We start from the raw sequence: 13,052 nt of genomic DNA, 5'->3' as shown, positions 1-13,052 counted from the left end.
ATGCCCCCCCCCTCCCCACCCCCATGTTTCTGTAATGGGTATTATTTCATACTCATTACTTTCTACTTGTGTTTTCAATTAATCAATCTTGTTATGATTTCTGCGTGCTTTCAGAGAAAGATCCTTTACTTCTTCCTTTTACCATTTTTTTCCCTGCTTTCAATCTTTTTTGCTGGTGCATACTTATGTTTGTTTGGTCTGGTCTGCTTTGCACTCTGGTTATTATTACCTGTAACACTAGTCTGCATTATTATCCTGTCCTTTCTCTTTAACTTTTCAAATTTCCCCTCATGTGTGTTATGCTTCTTGAAAGAATGCTCGAAGTCGTCTTTAGGTTAAAGGATGATTTATTGTGCCCCACAATAAATTACAGAATTGCACTTGAGAAAATGCTGCTCTTCAATGTTCTGCAACTAGGCCCAAAACAGACTAGCAGCCCAGAGTTAACTTCCACACCTTGCCTCTTCAACCCTCCGGTTCAAGTGCCCAAGGCGGGCCTTCGGCGTTCCTTTTATGTGTCCCCGCGCTGCCCCCTGGTGGTACTTCCATGTCCCAACAGTCCCTTCTGTACACACTCAGGCGAGGATCACCACAATGTGAACTCTTCCACCACTATTTAATTTAAAGCCTTCTCTCCAGCCCTAGTTATGTGATTTTCCAGTACACTGGTCCCAATGTGGTTCAATTGAAATCTGTTCCAATTTTCACCAGTACTGGTCCGAATGCCCCATGAAGTAAAACTAACTTTTCTCAGGCCAATCTTTGAACCACCCCATTCAATGTTTTAATCTGATTTACCCTATTTCAATTTTCTTATGGCTTCAGTAGTAATCCAGAGATTATTACCTATGTGCTTCTACTTTTTAATTTTGTCCTTTCCTAGTCATACTTCCTCAGCAGAACCTATTTCTTAGTGTGTCTATATAACCTTCCTGTGTCAGTACAACTTAACAAAATAAAATAATAAAAGTTGTGATAATGGTATGCTAACTCTCTTCAGAAAAATTGTAATGAAATACAACATTGTAACTATCTATTGGACATTAATTTGGAACAGAATCTGTAATTAAGTCATGTTCGTGGCAGAGTAAGTGAAGACTGGGCGGCACACGAGTTATATCTTTAACTGGTGTTGACCATGAGCATAGAACCACATTGTTAAAATTAGTTTACTGAACATTAATGAAATAAACAACATGGCTTCCGATTGTGACCTGGCCCAATTGTCAGTCCTTTTTCTTTTGGTTTGCATATCATGCTAGGGTGAGTTTTTATTTGCATATGAGGCTGGATCTAAAGAAGAATTCTCCCATTCTTCTGCTGTAACTGTGGTGGAAGAGTTGTGGAAACATTATGCAGTGTTTACTCAGGTGTTTTGTGGTCCTTCCACTAAAATTATGAAAACTCCCCGTTGAAATTCATCCCAGGGTGGTTAAGCCAGATTATAACAATGGAATGACCATGTAATTGGAAGATAAGAAAAACTTGGATATATACAGTGTTTTTCAAAATCACTGGATGCCTCAAAATATTTTACCCCACTAAGTAATTCTGCATTGTAGCCACTGTTGCAAAGTAGGAAAGGTGACAACCAATTCACATACAACAAGCTCCCACAAACAGCAATAACCAGATAATTGATGAAGGGATATACATAGCTCAGGACACAGGGGATAACTCCCCTCGCTCTTCTTTGAAATAGTGCCAAAGGATCTTTCACATTTACCCAAGAGGGCAGACAGGGCCTCCATTTAAAGTTTCATCCAAAAGGTGACCCCTCTGACATTCCAGGACTCCCTGCAGCACTGGAGTGTCAGCTTTGATTTTTGTGCTCAAGCTGAGACCAGAACCTTGTGACTCAGGTGAGAATTCCACCAAGTGATCCTAGACGTATACCTACTGTTAATATTTAATAGATGTCATTGTCTTCAGCAAAACACCAGAATAAAAAGCGCAACAGCAAGGGATAGTTATTAAGGAATATGCTAATTTGAGTAACTCCGTTAAATCAGCAATAACTCTTTCATGTCTGAATAATTGATCATTTTAAATATCTTTCAGCTGTTAATTGTGATTTTTACAATACTCATGATCGAAGAACTAACAGTTATAAATATGCTGGTGACATTGAATGCAAATGGCATTATCAGCCTTGCTTGTGCCCAAATGCTCAATGGACCTTCCCAAAGACCAATATAGAAGGTACGGTAATTTTTCCTTTCTAGTTTAACTAAAATTTATGTTGTAACTGATATATTTGACATTTTAAGAAAACAATTTCCTTCTGCTAAGTTTTGATCTCATCGCATTCAATTACAGATTGACCAATAACACCTTTACAACCAAGCAATTAACTATCAATTGTGTTTAATAAATAATTGTACATGTAATTATAGAAGGGATTTGTGTGAAATGAAAAGAAGATCAGTGCAGTTGTTGGAAGTCAATCATCTCAGTCCCAGGATATTGTTGCAGGAGTTCCTCAGGGTCATGTCCTTGGCCTAACTATCTTCAGCTGCTTCATCAGTGACTTTTCCTCCAGAATGTTCAGCACCATTCTAAGCTCCTTAAGTGCTGGAGCAGTTATTATTCATATGCAACAAGATGTGGAGACCATTCAAGTGTGGGCTGATAACATCCGTGCCTCACAATTTTAGGCAATGGCCGTCTTCGACAAGAGAAAACCTAAACATTTCCCCTTGACATTTAGTGGTATTACCATCGATGAATCCTCCTCTGTCAACATTTTGAGGTTTACCATTGACCAGAAACTGAACTGAACCAGCCATATAGATTTTTGGACTACAAGAGCAATTCCAGGACTTTGAATTCTGAGGTTCATAACTCCCCTCCTCCCCAAAGGTGGCCAGCCCTGCAAGGCACAAGTTAGGAGTGTAATGGAACCTCCTCCATTTCCCTGGATCAGTGCAACTCCAGTAATGCTTAAGATGCTCAACACCATCCAGGGCAAAGCAATCTGCTGATGTGTATGGGGCACCCCATACACCACCTTAATCATTAAGTCCCTCCACCACTGTCACACAGTGGCAGAAGTGTGTTCTATATACAAGATGCACTGCAGCACTCACCACAGTTCCAGGAGCTGTGATATCTTCAAAACACATGACCTCAACCATCTAGAAGAAAAGGGCAGCAGAATATGGGAATACCATCCTCTGCAAGTTCCCCCTGAGCTAAACACCATCTTGACTTGGAAATATATCACTCTTCCTTCAATGTTGCCGGTCAAAATCCTATAACAGTACTTATACCCAAATGGGCAGCAGTGATTCACAAAGATAGCTCACCAACATCTTCTCAAGGGCAACAAATGCTGCTCTAGCCAGTGACAACCACATAATGTGAAAGAATTTTTTTAAAGATTGTACTCATCCGATTTCACAGCTGCAAATCTAGATATTTATACAGTATACTTTTAAAATTATTTTCAAGTTCAACACCATGGATAAATTGAATTTTTCTGTTCAAAGGTTGTTACAATTGCAGCATAGATGAGTATTATGATGCAGGCCAGCAGCGCTGTGCGCCATGTAGTAAGTACAAACACTTTATTTTTGCCTGATATAGAAAAAACTGTTTACTTCCAAATACACTCAATATTTTTGGTTATTAGAAGGTTGATTAAAGATTGAGATTAAAGATAAACTATTGATAGTCTCATTGTCACTGCATTCATCTAAACCCAACTTGAGGAGGAAGTATATTATATCTGTTTTGATTCAGGCTTTTTAGCAACTCGCGCTCATAGATAATTCGTCAAAGACATATAATGAGCAGATGCAGTGCAATAAAAGACTAACAACTCTTATTGATATATTTGACATTGAAGTCCATTGGCAGAATTCGTTGATCCCCTCTCTGTTTTTGGCGGGCTAGGTGGTAGGAGAAGCCCTATCATAGAACATAGAACATTACAGCGATGTACAGGCCCTTCGTACCTCGATGTTGCGCCGATCTGTGAAACCCCTCTAAAGCCCATCTACACTATTCCCTTATCGTCCATATGCCTATCCAATGACAATTTGAATGCGTTTAATGTTGGCGAGTCCACTATTGTTGCAGGCAGGGCATTCCACGCCCTTACTACTCTCTGAGTAAAGAACCTACCTCTGACATCTGTCCTATATCTATCTCCCCTCAATTTAAAGCTATCTCCCCTCGTGCTAGATATCACCATCCGAGGAAAAAGGCTCTCACTGTCCACCCTATCTAATGCTCTGGTCATCTTGTATGCCTCAATTAAGTCACCTCTTAACCTTCTTCTTTCTAACGAAAACAGCCTTAAGTCCCTCAGCCTTTCCTCATAAGATCGTCCTTTCATAACAGGCAACATCCTTGTAAATCTCTGCACCCTTTCCAATGCTTCCACATCCTTCGCATGGATGCGGTGAACAGAACTGCACGCAATACTCCAAATGCGGCCGCACCAGAGTTTTGTACAACTGCAACATGACCTCATGGCTCCGAAACTCAATTCCTCTACCAATAAATGCTAACACACCGTACGCCTTCTTACCAACCCTCTCAACCTGGGTGGCAACTTTCAGGCATCTATGTACATGGACCCCGAGATCTCTCTGCTCATTTACACTACCAAGAATCTTACCATTAGCCCAGTACTCTGTCTTCCTGTTATTCCTTCCAAAATGAATCACCTAACACTTTTCTGCATTAAACTCCATTTGCCACCTGCAGCTTATCTATGTTCCTCCGAAACTTGTAACATCCTTCTGCACTGTCCACAACTCCACCGACTTTAGTGTCATCTGCAAATTTACTCACCCATCCTTCTACGCCCTCCAGGTCATTTATAAAAATGACAAACAGCAGTGGCCCCAAAACAGATCCTTGTGGTACACCACTAGTAACTGGACTCCAGTCTGAACATTTCCCATCAACCACCACCCTTCTTCTTCCAGCTAGCCAATTTCTGATCCAAACTGCTAAATCACCCTGAATCCCACGCCTCCGTATTTTCTGCAATAGCCTACCATGGGGAACTCTGTAGGCTATTGCAGAAAATACGGAGGCATATCATGGGGAGAGAAGGCATGGACTGGAGAACCTGTTGCCTTCTTGGTTCCTCAACTCGGCTTAGGGCAGGAAGGTTGAGAGCAGACTCCCTGCCTTGAGGTCCTCAACCAATGGTGGCAGGTGGATCTGCGCCTTATTGACAAACTAGATAAAATGGTGTTTATGCCTATGCCCTAATGGTGGGAGGATTTCCTCCTTCTGGGGCACGCAATGGCCAAAAAAGGGACTCATCAGTGGCAAGAGTTCACCTTGTGGGAATACACACCCATGTCCTTTATAACAACCCCATTCACTAGAGTCTTCCTGATAACCCCATTAACGTGCATTCAGGGGCTCCAACAACAATCCTCAGCCTTGAAACTACTACAATATAGGCAGCTTGCTTATAGTGGCACTGTTGGTACTGGAATGTTGCTGATTGGCTGACAGTTCTCGGAGGTGGGAGGATTATCGACCTGCAGGAGAAATTGCTGTCTGAAGTTCCCACTGCAGGAGCTGGTACTCTGACATCAGCTCTCCACTTCAAAGGGGAAAGCAGTCCATGGTCATCTGGGATTATGGAGACATTGGGCGGAATTCTCCGCTCCCGCGCGGCATTGGGAAGGCCGTCGTGAACTCGGCCGAGTTTCACGATGGCCTCGGAGCCCGCTCCTCGCACCCTATTCACCCCCCCCCCCAAGGGGGCTAGGAGCGGGGCTCCGTAAATCTCGGCCGCCGTGCCTTGACGCTTGCGTCGAGGCGGCGTGCCGAGAATGACGCGACGGCGGCACCTAAGTGACATCAGCCGCGCATGTGCAGGTTGGCCGGCTTCAACCCGCGCATGCGTGGCTGACGTCACGACGGCTGACGGCTCCAACCCACGCATGCGCGATTGCCATCTTCCCCTCCGCTGCCCCGCAAGACGTGGTGGCTTGATCTTACGGGGCGGCGGAGGGGAAAGAGTGCATCGCTTGGAGACGACGGCCCGACGATTGGTGGGCACCAATCGCGGGCCAGTCCCCTCCCGAGCACGGCCATGGTGCTCCCCTCTCCGCCCCCCCACAAGCCACAAACGAGCATTTGGCGCCATGTTCACTACGGAAGCGACCAGGTGTGGTTGCCGTCGTCGTGAACCGGTCGGGAATGTCAGGCCGCTTGGCCCATCCGGGCCGGAGAATTGCCGGCCGCCGTGAAAAACGGAGAGCGACGATTCATCAGAGCGGGGGGTGGGAGAATCGCAGGGGGTGCCAGGGCGGCATGTCGTGAGTCGCCCGGCCCTCCCGCGATTCTCCCACCCGGCGTGGGGAGCGGAGAATTGCGCCCATTATTTTAGGGGAGGGAGTGGCATTGTGGTATTGCCACTAGACTGGTAATTTATAATGTCTAGGGGGCTGGGTTCAAATCCCACCGCAGCAGATTGTAGAATTTGAACACAATAAAAATTTGGAATTAAAAGTCTAATGGTAACCATGAAATCTGTCAATTGTCAGAAAACCCCATCTTGTTCACTAATGGGATTTAGGGAATGAATTTAAGGAAATCTGTGGCCCTTACCTTGTCTGGCCTATATGTGACTCCAGATCCACAGCAATGTGGTTGACTCTTAAAATGCCCCCTCAAGGGCAAATAGGGATGGGCAATAAATATTGGCCCAGCCAGTGAAGCTCACGTCCGATCAATAAATTAAAAAAAAGATACCTGTTGCGCAATTTAACCCTGACTGGCCTCTGGGAAATGGCTGCGCCAAAGTTGTCACCAAATCTCCAGCCAGTAGACTGGCCTACCGGTCTGGTTATAAAATTCCACCCTATACTGGCAGATCACATTGTTCAGTCTTGCAGTTAAGTTTATACCACAGCAACCTCCTTGTTTATGGCAAGCTGTAACTCTTGGAAGTGTTTAATTACCATATCTTGCACTCTCCCACAAAGTCTGCAGGCTCGTAAACTGAGAGAATAAGGGTTATGTTGTAAAATTTGTATGTTCCCTGAGACCCCCTGGGCGGGATTCTCCGTCCCGCCACACCCATTTTCTGGTGTGGCACGCCTCCAACGGCAGCGGGATGCTCCATCCTGGCAGCTGACCAATGGCGTTCCCCACTGTGGGCCTCCCCCATGCCGTCGGGAAATCCGCGGCGTGAGTGCATTGCCGGCGAAACGGAGGATCCTGCAAACGGAGATTCCAGCCCCCTTTGTTTAAGCTCAACCGATCCAGTTTTTGATGGTTTGCAGAATAACGCAGAACAATGATGTCTGTAAGTATGCAGTCTATTGTGCTTGAATGCTTTAGGTAAAAAGGTGTTAGTTTTCAAAGGATTAATTACTTAGTAATATGAAAAATATACCTGCAGAATTGTTCTTGATTTTTGATATTATAACTGGTGCCTAATGTTAAAGGAAAATGTAATAAGGGACATAACTCACTTACGTGTCCCAGTCCTAGTCCTTCATGAATGAAGGCATTGAGACCATGGCTCAGACAAGGGCGGTCTTCCAGGACTGGCAGTGTCAGGTGGCAGTGAAGCCTCCAGACCTCACTCCACCCCGCGGCGTCGTCAAGGCATCATCGAGCACCCTGAGGAAGGAAGTAGTGAAGGGGCCCATTTTGGTGACTCCCGCAGGATGCTGGAGGTGCTGGAACATCTCGGCGCTGAATCCTGAAGCTTTTCAAAAATTTTTTTAGAGTACCCAATTCATTTTTTCCAATGAAGGGGCAATTTAGTTAGGCCAATTCACCTACCCTGCACATCTTTGGGTTGTGGGGCGAAACCCACGCAAACATGGGGAGAATGTGCAAACTCCACATGGACAGTCACCCAGAGCCAGGATCAAACATGGGACCTCGGCGCCGTGAGGCAGCTGTGCTAACCACTTCGCCACCATGCTGCCTCTAGAGCTTTTTAAAAATACGTTTAGAGTACCGAATTGTATTTTTTCCAGTTAAGGGGAAATTTAGCGTGGCCAATCCACCTAACCTGCACACCTTTGGGTTGTGGGGGTGAAACCAACACAGGCACGGAGAGAATGTGCAAACTCCACACGGACAGTGAACCAGGGCCGGGATTCGAACCCGAGTCCTCAGCGCATGAATCATGGAGCTTGTCCATCAGTTCCCCCAGGGTCACTACTCTGCCATACATGTATAGGTCCCCGACCGTCAGTGTCCCTTGGTCCTTTCGAAAGGAGGCATCTATTGTCACCGGGGTGAATTTATGGTTCTTGCAGATGTGGGCCATGGCGGACATTGAAACCAGTCTGAAGTGCTGCCTGAGCTGGTTCCACATTCTCAGTGTGGCTACTACCACTGGGTTTCTTGAGTACTTGGCTGGGGGGAATGGGCGTGAGGCCGTGTCCAGTGCCCAGAGGGACGTCCCCTTACAGGAGCTCTCCTCCATTCTTACCCATTCTGTTCCCGGCTCCTTGACCCATCCCCATTCTCTCTCTGTGGTGGATGCACAGTGGTAGAGTTGGAGATTTGGAAGGGCCAGTGGTCAGTCCTCCCATGTTTCTCCTTCTCTGTAGGATGTCCTGGGGATCCTACTGGGGTTCTCTCCCCACCCCTCCAACCACACACAAACGCCATGATTGACTTGTCGACTTTGGTGAAGTAGGCCTTGGGGATGAAGATCGAAAGGAATCTGAACTGTAAGAGGTACCAAGGCAGCACATTCATTTTCATTGTCTGCACTCTCCCTGCCAGGGAGAGCGGGAGTGAGCCCCACCTATTTACCTCTTCCATCAGACGCGGCAGATTCCATTTGTGGATCCGTATCCAGTTATGGGCTATCTGGAATCACAAGTATCTGAATTTGGTTTGGGCCAGCTTTAACTGCAACTTTCCCAGCTCTGATTTCTTCCCACCCCCAATCCCCCTCTCCACCCAACTCCCTGCGTGTTCATGGGGAATATTTCACCCTTGCTCAGGTTGAGTTTGTAACCTGAGAAGGCTCAAAACCCCCTTAGGAGTTCCATTATTCCTCCCATGCTGGCATAGGGGATTTGAGACGTAAAGGAGCAGGTCATCCACATAGAATGACTCTCTGTGCTCTCTGTCTCCCCTCTGGATGCCTCTCCACCTCTTTGTTGATATGAGAGTGATAGCCTGTGACTCAATTGCCAGGGTAAATAGCAGAGGAGATAATGTGCATTCCTGCCTCTTGCCTCTGTGCAGCTGGAAGTATTTGGAAATGGTTGTGTTTACCGTGCACTTGCCATGGAAGCACTGTAAAGTAGTTCCACCCACATGGTGAACCCTGGCCCAAACCCAAATTGTTCCAATACCTCCATGAAGTATCTCAATTTGATTCTGTCGAAGGTCTTCTCTGCATCCAGGTAGATGGTTATGATGTGTCCTTCCCGGGCAGAGTCATAATCACGTTCAGGGGTCTGATGTTCTTCATTAGTTGTCTGCTTTTCACAAAGCCCATCTGATCCTCTGTGACTACCTTTAGCACGCAACTCTTCAGTCGCTTCGTCAGGACTTTGGCGTCCGTGTTTAGGAGTGAAATGGATCTGTATGATCCGCAGTCCATCAGGACTTTGTCTTTTTTAGGGATCAGTGACACAGTGATATCGAGGCCTGTGTGTTCGCCAGGGTCCTTCACTATAGCGAGTCGTTGAGCATCTTCCACAGGTGCGGGGCCAGTGCTGTCACAAATTTCTTATAGAAGTCTACCGGGAATCCATCTGGACCTGGCGCCTTCCACGACTGCATGAAGTTGATGCTGTCCATGACATTCCCCAGCTCCAGTGGTACTTCCAGACCCTGTTCCTTTTCCTCCATGACAGCTGGCATGTCCAGCCTGTCAAGGATCTGCCTCATCTTCAAGTCCCCCTCCGGGGGTTCGGAGGTGTATAGCACTCAGTAGAAAGTCACAAAGGCCTCATTAATTTATCTGACTCTGTGACTAACTTGCCATTCCTTTTTGTCTTTCACCTGCACTATTTCCTTTGCGGCCATCTGTTTTCTAAGCTGGTGAGCCAGAAGCGGCTGGTCTTATCTCCATGTTCTAAAAGGTCCCCCGGGTCTGGCAAAGTTGGTGTACTGCTTTCCCACAGGAGAGCAGGTCAAATTCCATTTGGAACTTTTTCCTCTCTGCCAAAGGTTCCAAGGGCCGTGGAGTACAACCGATCCATCTCCAATATGGAGTCAATCGACTGTTGTCTATCTGACCTCTCCTACCATGGAGGGTGAGACCTCCCCATCCTGGTTGCAGGATACAAAGCGATGGCTTGTGATATTCTCTTGCAGAACGCCTTGTCAGCGAGGAGGGATGTGTTCAGCCTGCTTGCGGGGGGCGCTGGGCTCAGCCCGTCTCCAATCTCACATCCACATAGCGTGGTGGATTGTCCAAGATTACTATTGCAGAATATTCTGCCCCGACCAACCCTGGAAGCACCAGTTTACCCACTACAAAGAAGTCAATGCGGGAGTATATATAATATTAATAATAATCTTTATTGTCACAAGTAGACTTAGATTAACACTGCAATGAAGTTACTGTGAAAAGCCCGAGCCACCACATTCCAACGCCTGTTCGGATACACAGAGGGAGAATTCAGAATGTCCAAATTACCTAACAGCACATCATTGGACTGGGGACTTGGTAGAAGAAGGAGAACTCCTCCACTCTCGGGTGTTTGAGCCTCCATGGGTCCATGTCTCCATTGTCGTAGTTGGTGCACATATTTTCACGAGCACCACCCCAGTGCCCTTTCCATGACGCCACTGACCATTGCATACCGTCCCCCCGGGTCCTTCATCGTATTTGTCGCTGTAAACACCGTCCTCTTAATGAGCAGTATGGCCAACCCTCGCCCTCATCCGTAGCACGCTTGGTAAATCTGTTGTATCCAGCTCTTACCCTCAGTTGGTCCTTCTCCCTCAGGTCACTTGGAGGAGGACTTTGTCGTCCCTCATGCTTTCCAGATAGGTTAAGACTCTGGATTTTTTCACTGGGCCGATAAGTCCCCTGACGTTCCAGGTGACAATTCTGATGGGGGGTTTCTGACACCCCCCCCCCCCCCCCCCCCCCACCCCATACTCGTACAGGGTCCTCCTTACTTACCATGTGGACATGCCCTTGCACTCTGGGGTTTCCCTTTGTTTGAGGGCCATCCAAGGTGGCTGCTGTTGTCTTCTCTGTTCTAGCCATGCCCTTGTGCGACCTGTTGTACCAGTATTCTAACCCCCACCCCCAGGTTTTCCCCGATCCCACCTGGGACCCTCTACACTTACCAACCCCGCTTCCCCATGCCTCTATGGTCACCACCCCCACCCCCCCCCCCCCCCCCTCCCCACCACCACCACCACCAATATCCTTTTTCTCCCTTTCCATCGGCTTGTTTTGTCCCCCACTTCTGCCAGGCACTCCCTCCCTTTCAAGAGTCCCCCCCTCTCCTCTTACTTCCATATCCTGGCATGCTCGCCAGTGTGGTGGCTTCTCCCCCGGCCGCCCGACATTCCTTCCTCCTATCTTTCATCTTTCATTCTCACTCCACAGTATAAATACTTCCTACTTTGTCTGTTAGCTTTGACAAAGAGTCATCAGACTCGAAACGTTAGCTCTTTTCCCTCCCTACAGATGCTGCCAGACTTGCTGAGACTTTCCAGCATTTTCACTTTTGTTTTAGATTCCAGCATCCACAGTAATTTGCTTTTATATTGCTTTCTCTTAAACCACCCCCCCCCCCCACCCCCCCCCCCCCCCCCCCCCCCCCCCGCCCCCACCCTCCACACCTCACACAGGACGTGCAGGTAATCAGCTCAAAGAATGAATAAATATTATTACTGGTCCATATGTGTTCATTATTGCTGCATTCCTCGCCCTCTGGATTAACTCTTCTGCATCTTCTGGTATGTTTAAATAAGTTCCTTATTGCCATATGTCACCCGGAATCTTATTGGGTACAGCATTCCGAACTGCGCCTTGTTCTTGAATAAAGCCACCTTGGCCCTGTTGAACTCCGCCCTGCATTTGGCCAGGCTGGCCCCAATGCCCTGATATATGCAGATTATATACCCTTCCCATTTGGCACGGTAGCACAATGGTTAACACTGTTGATTCACAGTGCCATGGACCCGGGTTCAATTCCTGCCTTGGGTCATTGCCTGTGCGGAGTCTGCACATTCTCCCTGTGTCTGCATGGGTTTCCTCCAGGTGCTCTGGTTTCCTCCCACAAGTCCCGAAAGACGTACTATCAGGTGAATTAGACATTCTAATTCTCCCTCAGTGAATATATGCTGTAGTGTGGTGACTAGGGGATTTTCACAGTAACTTAATTGCAGTGCTAAATTAAGCCTACTTGTGACACCAATAAATATATGCTTCTCGCCCAATTCAGAATTCACTCCTTGTCCTGAAATTTGTGAAACTTTGCAAATATCGCACACGCTGGTTCTCCTGTTTTGAGCATTTGCCAGCGCGACCTGTGGGCTTTGTCTACCTATGGATTGGGGAAGCTTTTTTCCCGACCAGCTTTCTGAGCATCTGTGCTATGTATTCCGTTGGGTTTCTTCCCTCTGTGCCCTCAGGTAATCTGACGATCCTGAGGTTCTAGCGGCGAGACCAGTTCTCTCCACCTTTCCCATGAGCACCAGGCCGCCACCAACTTTGCCACATCTGTTTCGAGTGAGATGATCCGAGCACTCTGGTCGATGCCCGCTTTTCCCAATTCCCGCACCATTACCTCCTGGGCCTCTAATCACTGCTTCATCCTTTCCAATGCCTCTTTGAAGGGGAGCCAAGCGATTACTGTTGTTGACCTCGTAGTCACCATGAGGTCCTACTTAATGGAGTCATTGGGTGGGATACTCCGACCCCCGCGCGGGTCGGAGAATCGGTGGGGGCGCGAATCACGCAACGCCACTCCAATGCCGGTCCGCCGATTTTCCGGCGACTGGAGAATTGGCAGTAATGGCGCCGGCACGGCGTCGTTCGGGGGCCGCTCAACGCGTCTCCCCCCCCCCCCCCCCCCCCCCCCCCCCCCCAGCGAATCTCCGCACTCGACGGGCAGAAT

At 47.5% G+C, this 13,052-nt stretch overlaps 1 protein-coding gene across 1 annotated transcript in view; it reads left to right on the top strand.

The window, feature by feature from the left end:
* LOC119970922 (mucin-6-like) overlaps nt 1-13,052 on the top strand; it is a 415,844-nt gene that overhangs the window by 325,204 nt on the left and 77,588 nt on the right. The window contains exons 25-26 of the mRNA XM_038806032.1: nt 2,062-2,202; nt 3,492-3,554. Coding sequence (XP_038661960.1) covers nt 2,062-2,202; nt 3,492-3,554 — 204 coding nt within the window. The remainder of the gene's footprint in view (nt 1-2,061; nt 2,203-3,491; nt 3,555-13,052) is intronic.

The sequence above is a fragment of the Scyliorhinus canicula genome, chromosome 9, assembly GCF_902713615.1.
Source record: "Scyliorhinus canicula chromosome 9, sScyCan1.1, whole genome shotgun sequence".
NCBI lineage: Eukaryota > Metazoa > Chordata > Chondrichthyes > Carcharhiniformes > Scyliorhinidae > Scyliorhinus > Scyliorhinus canicula.
Note: the sequence above shows the minus strand (reverse complement) of the source record. Positions and strands in the feature narration are given on the sequence as shown.